The 10,981-nt window shown below is 32.9% G+C and overlaps 2 protein-coding genes across 2 annotated transcripts; one reads left to right on the forward strand and one right to left on the reverse strand.

The window, feature by feature from the left end:
* The first annotated feature begins 955 nt into the window (after positions 1-955).
* Positions 956-1,828, forward strand: LOC139903907 (protein ALP1-like). Its single transcript, XM_071885862.1, has one exon. It carries the CDS (start codon positions 956-958, stop codon positions 1,826-1,828), a length of 873 nt encoding a protein of 290 aa, XP_071741963.1.
* A 1,797-nt stretch (positions 1,829-3,625) lies between these two features.
* On the reverse strand, positions 3,626-10,403 carry LOC139856467 (transmembrane E3 ubiquitin-protein ligase FLY1-like). Its single transcript, XM_071845476.1, has 15 exons — positions 10,075-10,403; positions 9,373-9,436; positions 9,120-9,247; positions 8,802-8,917; positions 8,508-8,568; positions 8,199-8,265; positions 7,811-7,888; positions 7,283-7,440; positions 7,028-7,087; positions 6,826-6,919; positions 5,892-6,059; positions 5,471-5,799; positions 4,824-4,940; positions 4,515-4,681; positions 3,626-4,033 (listed from the first exon to the last, which is right to left on the reverse strand). Exons 1-14 carry the CDS (start codon positions 10,207-10,209, stop codon positions 4,580-4,582), a joined length of 1,677 nt encoding a protein of 558 aa, XP_071701577.1. The 5' UTR covers positions 10,210-10,403; the 3' UTR covers positions 3,626-4,033; positions 4,515-4,579.
* Positions 10,404-10,981: the final 578 nt, after the last annotated feature.

Raw genomic sequence — 10,981 nt, forward strand, 5'->3', positions numbered from 1 at the left:
TCAAACAAACCCTAACACCCCACAATTCTTGAAGAGAATTCAGGAAAGAAATTCAGCTTTGATCAGCATATAAGGAAAATCAATGGCTGTAATCAAACAATTTCAAGCCCAACGCATCAATCGTATAGATGATCTTATCTGTAATCCTAACGAATTTCAAAGCATGAATTTAAGGTTTGATTCAAATATTGTTCCATTTTACTGCATTAGACCACAGATAACGCATGCGTTTGTCGCCTGAATCCGCCCACAAACGCGCCACAAACGCCCGGAATGGGGCGTATGTGGGCGTTTGTCTGGGGGCGTTTGTCACACATTGACGCTGCTACAAACGCATTTTCTAGCGACGTGGCACGTTTTGATTGGACCAAATATCATATCCGTTGCAATATAGCCGTTGGTGATATTTTTATTTTTATTTTATTTTCCTCTTTTTCTTCTATAAATACACACTCTTTATTTTCATTTTTCACACACTAATTCACTACACACTCACATATATATAAAAATTTATATATTCTTTTTGTTTTAGAAACTAAAAAAAATGAATTTTTTAGCCTTAAGTATTGATTTGTTATTCGATTCAACGTCGTCCGAAGAAGAGGAAGAAATCCAACCAAGAACTCGTTTTCAAAGACAACCACGACGTTTTTTAAATAGAGATCGTGAAGCAGCGGGTGAATTATTGTGGAACGATTACTTTTGTGAAAATCTGACGTTTCCGGACGACATTTTCAAGAGACGATTTCGGATGCGCAAAGTTTTATTTCTCCGTATCCAAGACGGTTTTCTTCAACACTCTTATACTCCTAATGCCCCCGATCATTTTACTTTTTTCCAACAACGTCCGGATGCACTTTGACGTCTTGGTTTCTCAACTATTCAAAAAATAACTTGCGCGTTACGGCAATTGTCGTATGGGATGACCGCGGATATATTTGATGAATATATTAAAATGGCGGAAAAAACGGGTTATGTTACTTTAAGTAATTTTTGCAAGTGTATAATTGACTTATTTGGGCGGGAATATTTGAGGAAGTCTAATGCAACTGACATTGCTCGGTTGTATTCGGCGCACGAGGAGAAACATGGTTTCAAGGGAATGTTGGGTAGTATTGACTGTATGCATTGGGCATGGAAAAATTGTCCCGTTGCATGGAAAGGTCAATATACGAGAAGTGATCACGGTCACCCAACGATCATGCTTGAAGCGGTTGCTTCATACGATATGTGGATATGGCATGCGTTTTTTGGGATGGCGGGTTCAAACAATGACATTAATGTGTTAAATCATTCTCCGTTGTTTGATTCCCTTCGTAAGGATAGAGCCGCACCTTCACCGTTTGAAGTAAACGGAAACCATTATCCCTTTGGTTACTACTTGGCGGACGGAATATATCCCGATTGGACAACACTAATAAAGGGGTATTCGACTCCTATTGAAGAGCCTAGAAAAAAATTTACTAAATTTCAAGCGAGTGCTAGAAAGGATGTTGAGCGTACATTTGGTGTTTTACAAGGTCGGTTTGCGATTTTAAAAACACCGGCACGAGTTATGAGTGTTAATAAGATGAGAAGGATAATGTATAGTTGTATTGTTATGCACAACATGATACAAGAAGATAACGGGTTTGCGTTAAGTACTTGGGAACAAGAATGGTTAGATAAACCCGAAAACCGGCCTCGTCGCAATATTCGGAGAAGGGTCAAAGATCGTCGATCACGAGACAAAGAGATTCGCGATCGAGACGTGCACGATCAACTTCGTGAAGATTTAACGGCTCATATTTGGAACCTCCCGCCAAACTTTCGCTCGATGCAAAACTAGTGTTTTTTTTATAATGTAATTTTTTATGTTTTTTTAAGCGTGTAATGTAATGTTTTTTTTTTTTTTTTTTGCGTGTATTTTTTTTATTGTAATGTTTTTTTTAAATAATTAATGTACTTTTGTCTAATTTATTTTATATTTTGTATTAAACAAAATAAAAACTAATTTAGAAACAATAAAAAAAAAATGTCACATCACAGTCTTACCATGACAAAAGCCCCCCATTACAACTCTCCCCCCAAAATGTCATGACCCAGTCACAATTTTTCCCCAAAAAGTGCACCTCACCCACTCCACGTCACAATCACCAATATCTGTGGTCTTAGAACATCACACGTGTGATTGACTTCTTCTTTTACAACCCAATTGAAGAAATAACTGCAACTCATTAGAACCCGTTTGATTACTACCCATTTGATTTTCAACCCATCCCATTTATGTTTGCAACCCATTAGAACATAACAGTTGTGAATGACTTCTGTTTATTTTAACAAATAACTGCAACCCATTTACATCCCATTTGATTATCAACCCATCACAGTTCTGTTTACAACCCACCACAGTTCTGTTTACAACCCATTTACTCTATTTACCATAAATCATCAACTTTGCATATATAAATGTATTTACTAAATTTAAACACAATATGTAGGATGACAAAATCGGATTGACAATCAAAAGTAGGTTTAGGCATAAGTTTGTTAACAAACCGTCTGAAGACGAGAATTTTGACATTAAGAATGTTAGTGTAGGAAATGTTAACAAGCTGTACAAGTCAAGCTCATTGGAGTCACGACTTCAAACTTTCTTGCACATACACCACTTCTGTTACGCGAGTCAACGTCTGGAATGGAAAAATATTTAATCGCTTTAATTTGTGTATGATAGGCAATTATATGTCTAAAGACGTGAAGACTCGGGGATGCTAAGATAATTTGCTGCATAGTGACTTGGTTATATCATGTAAATGCTATTCAATATGACCCAAATGATGACTTTGTTATTCATCTATATAATCTGAAAGGGAGTAGGGTGACATCAATGAATTTGATATGAGAAGTCTGAGATGGGAATATTGCCATGGTAACTTTGTAAGGATAGTTACCACTACTTTTTGTTATGCATTTTTAATTTGTAACTCTTCATGATGGAATAATTTAGATCATTTTCTATTATAATATTTTCGACTTGATCTCCCCTTAGGTGGGTGCTTAAATATCTTAAGTCCAAAAAGAGTATCTCAGTAACCATTTCAAGAATATATTTTTAATATACATATGCATATTTTAAATTAGCATGTGACGTTCCTATATTTTGCAATGTGGCAATATGAAATAATATTATGTTTTTAGTTAGTTGTGGAAGTTCTACAGTTTTCATGGAGCAATTTATCTGTTTTATCGTGATTTACTTTGTTACACCAACAGTACAGATACATCTCTATATCTTTATTCATTTGTACATCGTTATTAAAAAATGTCCTTATAGAATATAAAAATTATATCTATATGTAACTACTCTTTAAACGTGTTTTGAGTAGCGGTGCAACGCACAGGCTCAAAACCTAGTTTTAAGTATATAAAAAGCATAAAAGGAATAAACCCATTTTTTGTTATAACCATGAGAGTAAATTTATTCTAGGGTAAACAATGAATGGTTTTGGCATAATGTCTGCTTTAGACTGGTGTTTCCCTGGTCACCATCGTTAGTTTGTTGTTTGTTTTGTTGGTCTTGTCCTAGTATAGCCATATATAAGATACAAATGATGTAGTAGTTATCTTACTGTTTCAAATCGAACAACAACTAATTCCACATATACGAACCACCAATTCAAAGGTCAACAAATACAGATACTAAATCAAGAAGTTAAGGTTGCAGTCAACTTATTTTTGTATGATTCGCCAATGCTACAAACTTATATACATTTCAACAACTATGCAATTACAATGTGATTTCACTAGTCAATATGCATTATCCAAGCTTGATCATTTTTTTTTTTTTTTTTTTTTTAAAACAACAATTTCTGTTGGCCTAATTGGTGGATTAGATTCGGGATTAGTAATTCAAATTTTCAAATGGACTCTTACATAATGTACAATATACAGTTTAGGCATGTTGTCTCACCCCTCTTATATGCTCTACTTAATTCAACTTTCGGGTATCCATGAAATGCAGTTTGCCGGCAAATCGTGTTAACAAACCAACCTGCATTCAACCATATAGTTTGAGAGCCAGTTTATGATCATATAATGACTATAGTTGACTTTGATAGCAACATTTTTTTTTACTTTTTTGAAAAGCAAAAAGATGGTAACATCTATTTATATGTTACTAATCATCATGAGCTGTCACTGTTCACAATTGCAGCCCCGTAAATACCCCAGCTTCAGGGGTATTTTGGTAATTAGGCCTTTTTTTATTTCCCCCCCTTTTTTAAAGCCTATTTTCCACTTCCTTTTTCATCCCGTTAAATTTTTATCATTCAATTAACAGACACTAACCGATCAAAACCACCGACCAGTAACCGACTGAAACCACCCTAAACGAAGTGCGGGTTGTTTTCCTCGTTATAAGCAATTTGGTCCATGTAATAACAAAAGGCGGGGAAAATACTAACTGTGAGTTTTATCTCAGTTCATCAATTAAATCAGAAGGATAAAGGACATCAATATTATCCGTTTCTTACCATGATTTTGTGATGAACAGGTTAATCATGTCAATTGGTTCATCTCCCAATATATCATTAATTTTTTAAGCTGGTGGAAGTGAACGTCGACACGTGGGACACTCCATCTTTATATCCATCCATCGTTGTAAACAACCAGAGTGGAAAAAATGATCACACGGAGTGACCTATAATAAACAACCATTTACTTACTTAGACTCATAAAGAAAAAATTAACAAAGCAAATAGCAACCCACCAATTTACGTGATTACTTTCCATCATTAATTTGTAAAGAGTTAATTAAGCAAGAATTTGTTGTGAATAAATACCATGCAATCGTTTGGACGCTGAGTGAGATCAATGGCAGTCATGCATATGACACAATCGGTAGCATGACTTGAATCCTGATCAACCCTTCTATAATAACAATATTTCTCAGGCAATATCTGCACATACATAAATAATAAAATGAAAACTAACGATATCAATTATAACAAACAAATAAAAAAGTAATATTTGATATAAGTGTTCGGTACAATATGGTATCGGATAAAACTGATTTCTTTGTTTCACTTCAGTTAAGTGGCTTTGTTTTGTTTAATATCTAAGCTAAAATCACTTTACAATAGTTTGCTCCTGGTTCAGAATACAATCAAGGACCAAACTGGTGCTATACAAAATAGATTCATTTAGAAACAGGTTGTGTTGACCCAAATAATTGTTACAATCATAATCTAAGGCTGTGTTTAATTACAGCCCGTTCAGAAGGTTGCATATAAAATGATTTACGAGGTTGTATGCAGTAAAATTAATCTTTGGTCATTTTACAACACATTTGTGACCCGTTACCATTTTAGCTAAAAAAATTCATTTGACCCATTTGAGTTTAAAAGACAATCCAAATTGACCTTTCATAAATAAATAAACAGAACGAAATAGGCACATCTAGATGAAGGAAAAGAAGTAAAGATGAAACCTGGCGAGGAATAAAGCATCGAGATCCAAGATAATGTTGTACAATGAGAATTGCGGCCTGTAAACCAACAAGAACACCCAAAGTAATACACCAATTCTTATCGGGTTCAATTCGCATGAAGTTATGAGGACATCCAAACACATAGAAAGGTATCGCAAGCCGAGTAAGGGACATTCCAATTATATATTGTGGATGCAACGGTTTTCTTGAATCACGAACAATGTTAGTGACGATTTGCGGAATCCAAAACGAGTGCAAAATAAGAAGTATAGGCCGCAAATATCGGTGAAACTCATACATGAACAAAATACCACCTAAAAGGATTCCATCTACAAATAAATACATAATTAATTATTAATTGTATGATTCAAAATAAAGGAAGTTATGATAAAAGGAAATGGTTATTAAGAGAAGTACATACAGAATCGACTATAAAGAACGGATAGTTCACGTCTCATTGCTTCCCAACCCTCGCCATTATTCATAGACCGACCGGCCTTCCATATTGCAAGAAGATATCTCATTTCAAAGATTGAGAACACTACAAACTTAAAAAAGGCCGCTGTAGCAAAAGCATTGAACAGTGACTCTGCAACCCATATACCATAATCAGTAAAAGAACAATAAATTTATGTGCTTGAAAAGTAACATATTATTGGCTAAACTTGTAACAGAAGAAGACTGTCAATCATCTTGATCACAGAGCAACTAACAATGACTAAAGATTCTTAATAGACTGACTTGCAAGCACTAAATTTGATGAGATATAAGAAAGTGGCAATTTCAACCCACGAATGTAATAACGGGCAATTGGTCAGAACAGGGTAACTCACGAAATAGATATATAAATATAAATCATATGTAATACTAACTATTTATTTATGATTCTGGAATAAGTATAAAAGAGTAAATTATGTAAATAATCCCTGTACTTTCCACTTTGTCCCACCAATCGTCCCTGACGTCCAAAAAATATTTAAACAGTCCATTATTTGAAACTTTTGTTCACATGTAGTCCAAGTGATCAAAAGTTTCATAGAAATAAATTATTTCAATAGTCCATTTTGAACTACCGGTGAACAAAAGTTACAACGAATGGACTATTCAAATACTTTTTGAAAGTCAGGGACAATTGGAGGGATAAAGAGTAAAGAACAAGGATGATTAAAATATTTTACTCAATAAAAATGATGATTACGGATACACAGCCTGACTTGACCCCACCCTACCCAACCCAACCCAACCCGTATATGATATGGACTATGTTACATCGCCTTATATTCACCCATTTTACATGAAGGGGAAGTACAAATTCAGCATTAATATGTAACGAAAATGAAAGTAAGAAAGGTTACCAACTAATATCCCCGCAGTCAAATGTAAGAGGCAAAGATAAGCATCCATGATAGCCTGTTGTCCAATCATCAATATTGATACTTTTGCAGCCCCCTGCAAAAAAATTGTGGAATCCACGTTATTAGTATCTTATTAGTCAGTAATAAAGATCCTACCTTTATGTAAACTTTGATCTCAAAGTAAAACTAACGAAAATCTTACAGATTGAGTATTACTATGCTCCATTTGCCGAATTAACAAAAGAACCTGGAGGAAAGAAATCTAATACACAAAATATGGTTCAGGAGCAACAATAACGCAGATGATAGTTTAAAGTGATACTAGTTGACAATATAGGAGTAGTTGATAATTCTACCCCGATATGAATAATAATAGATAGAAGATAAAGCAAACTCATTTTCAATAATTTCTTAGACTAAGTATGCGTTGATTATTTCAAGATGGGCCAAAGGATACAAAAGTGACCATTAAAGTGTAATTGACTGCTTTGTTGTAGTAAACTTCTATGTTGACTGATGTAGCATTCATGAACATGGGCAAGAAACAATCTCCATCGTCATCAGCAGCAGGACTCTCCATCATGCCTTCCATGTAATAACGATCATGCTCTCCATCTATCACAAAATAATAATTCTTATTATTATAATTTTAACAATAATAATAAATTATAAATAATAAATATAAATAAATAATAAATATAAATATAAATAATAATAATAATAATAATAATAATAATAATAATAATAATAATAATATAATAATAATAATAATAATAATAATAATAATAATAATAATAATAATAATAATAATAATAACAAAATGGATTAAAAACTAAATATTTGGTTGTTAGTTGATCCTTCATCCTTCCCCTATGTATATATTGATATGTATGTTTGTATATAGAAAAGAAGGATTCTAGCAGAATATGTTACATAGAAAAGAAAAATAATTTCTGGCGAAATAATCAAGTATAAGTTACAGTACCATTTTGGGTAGAGGATACACGAGAAACTTGTGCAGAGATTTCAACATTACAGTGTTTGTCCACTTCACTTATTGGAGCTGCAACAACAAATTTGAAAACCTTCAAGTTCCATAGGATATAATACGGATAAGGTTTTTCCCTGTTGACACTAGCAGGGAAGGGGAGTATTTTTACTCAGATGTAAGCCGCAAAACCGGGTTATTCCGTGACAATTTTTTAACCCTTTTCCTTGGCCACCCCCAAATATGCTGCTAATGAGGTTTGAACCTGAGACCTCTGGTAAATATATAAGGACCCCAACCACAAGACTATCTTGAGATGGTTAATGTTAGATATAAAAAGAAAGAATTAATATAATACAAAGTGTGAGAAGCAACAAAAAACTACATTGTTTGCTCTTCAAGATTTTATCCCGTGGAGATTCCTGAAAGACTTGTGAAGAGAAAACTCCAAGCTGCAAAAGGTTGTAAATATAGTTAAAATTGATATATTTCAATTTATAATAAAACTATGGCTGTTTTGAGTATACTGTCATCTATAGAATAATTGCAACGTTATTTATCCTTCCAATTTACTAGGTGAAAAAAAAAAGAACTTTTAGCAATAAAAAATGTTTGTAGGATTAAAAGAATAGCCAACTTAGAGTATCAATGCCATTTAATGATAGAAAATTATACAGTAAGAAATAAAGGTTACCAAGTGGTATGGATTGGATAGTATATAATCATCGTCTTGACCAAATTCTCCCTCTCGTCCACTACAAGTCAACAATATTATAGTGTAAAACAAGGAAAATCATGATAATGATGTATGGATTGGATAGTATATAATCATCTTCTTGAAATGAGGATTGAACAAAATCTTTTTGTGTAAATTAGTTTCCCATATGAGATTACTAGGACACTGACGTTAATTAAATGAAATTTTGAAATGCGTTGAATCAATAAACATATATTATGCAATCCTTTGAGACCAAAAAAGATACATTACCTGTTGGCTACCAATCGGAGTTGTCTGAATGGCCATATGTATACTCCCTCTACCCTAATTTGTACACGCCCAACTTCAGGTTCATTATCGAACACATCATGAAAAATCATCACACCCTGTCATATTAGGTTATCCAAAGTTAGTTAAGATTTAGAATTCCGTAAATTTATAAGTACAAATATATAGAAACAGGAAATATTCTTTTATAAGAAGTTAGGCATACATTAGAACTTGGAGATCGCACATGTGAACATTCGAAATATTTGATGTGAAAGATATATAGTATACAACAACAATATGATAATGACCAATATTTACCTGAACATAATGTACACCGTTTATTTTAGTCGGCCAAGTGATCAATTCCAAAACCGAATTCCCACTTGACTTCTTAAAGTCTGGAAACCTATTAGTGGTATTTGAAGACTGGATAAATCTCCATGCCCCTGATATAACAAGCCAACAAAGCACAACATTAGTTAAAACAAATAATACCAAGTATATCAACTGTGTAACAATAAATAATGTTAATCGGTCTTATGATTCAACATATAAAATTTAACGTACTAACCTCGGTAGGTCCCAGTTATATTCCACGCAGAAAATTCATTCTCATCTTTCCTTACAAAAAGCCACTGAATGAAGCAGAGGGTCAAATAATACTTCACTGCATCTTAGTTTTTTACTACCAAAACCAATTGTGCTTATGATTCTTTTAGCAAATTGAATCTAAAGTGTCACTAACATTTTGCATTAAAGTGCTTCGGTATTTTTTTGAGAACAAACCATCTTTCTTGCACTATCATCTACAAAAAAGACCAAAGTTTGGACAAAAGTTTCGACATTTTACATAGAAAGTACTACATTTTGACATTTTACATATGGGCAAATTGCCAGAGATAGCAACAGAGTTTCACTTCATTTCTAATTTGACAACATTACTTGCAGAAGATTGTCACAAAAATCATTTAAGAAACAAAACCCCTTTTAGAAATCATTAAACTTTATCAGCATAATGAACGGTTATTCACCAAAATTACTCTTATAATCCTGCAGTGTTTAACCATTTTCTAATTGCCATAACCACATCAAATAAAAACTGAAACTTTGCTGCAACCTTTTTTCTCTAGTATTTTGCCCTAAAAGTAAAAGATTCAACAATTCACTACATCTAAAGTTTATATGTTTATATCATTGAATCAAACTTAATAGCAAAATATAAATATAATAATATAATATAATAATAAGATAATAACAATGAAAAGAAACTAACCTCATCACCCCAAGAAGGAGCTCTTTCTCTCAAAGGCCTTAATCCAACAACAACAGAGGGCTGAAATTTTGAGAGTAGAAACCACAACAACAAAACCCTAATTATGATAAATTCACTGACTTTAAAGAACCCCATAAAAAGATTGTTGATCACAGAAGAAAAAGAAAAAAAAAATGGGGAATCGGCAGCTAAATTAGAATCCGGGATGAAGGAGAAACATATATATATAATATAAAAGAAGATGATATGATTATATATAACAACAAAAATTACAATTAAATTCAGTAATTTGTGAATGAACAAAAGTAAAGATTGAAAAAGATTGTTGCTTCGAGTGAAGTCAACAACAGCCCTAAAACTGAACTAAACTTAACAACCATATATTTTATTTGAGTTAGAAGTTGGAAAATGATCTATTAACAACCGACTATTAAACCTCTTGATGTTAATTCAGTAGGCTTATAACTACCTTTAGTGGTTTGATTCTTGATATTATAATTCAATAGGCTTATAACTATCTTTAGTGGTTTGATTCTTGATTAAGAATGTTAATAATGAAGTGTAAGAACAAAGATGATAATGGAGAGAAAGAAAGAAACACTTTGTAAGTGTGAGAAAATAGTGCAAGTTTAATGCTTGCATTCATGGCTATTTATAGCAAAAATATCACAAGTTTAGGAAATACAATAATATTACTTTTGTGTATCAATAATTGACTATCCATATATATATATATATTTATATATTATAACACTCCCCCTTGGATAACAATTTTGTTTGTTGAAGATCAACTGTAAGTTACTGCCTCGTTAAAAACCTTGCTAAAGAAAACTCAGTGGGAAAAAACTTTAGCTAAGGGAAAAAGAGTGCAGCATGGAGTTGACTCCCCCTCAAGTAGACATCGCTT

This window comes from Rutidosis leptorrhynchoides, chromosome 1, assembly GCF_046630445.1.
Source record: "Rutidosis leptorrhynchoides isolate AG116_Rl617_1_P2 chromosome 1, CSIRO_AGI_Rlap_v1, whole genome shotgun sequence".
Lineage (NCBI taxonomy): Eukaryota > Viridiplantae > Streptophyta > Magnoliopsida > Asterales > Asteraceae > Rutidosis > Rutidosis leptorrhynchoides.

Bases quoted from the DNA above. Each gene is read 5' to 3' on its own strand.
- LOC139903907 (XM_071885862.1), top strand. From the start codon at position 956: ATGGCGGAAAAAACGGGTTATGTTACTTTAAGTAATTTTTGCAAGTGT.
- LOC139856467 (XM_071845476.1), bottom strand. From the start codon at position 10,209: ATGGGGTTCTTTAAAGTCAGTGAATTTATCATAATTAGGGTTTTGTTG. The intron at 8,266-8,507 runs GTAACCTTTATT...AACCTTTTGCAG, and splicing joins TATCCAATCCATACCACTTG to CTTGGAGTTTTCTCTTCACA. The intron at 7,088-7,282 runs GTATCCTTTGGC...TTTGTGTATTAG, and splicing joins ACACTTTAATGGTCACTTTT to ATTTCTTTCCTCCAGGTTCT.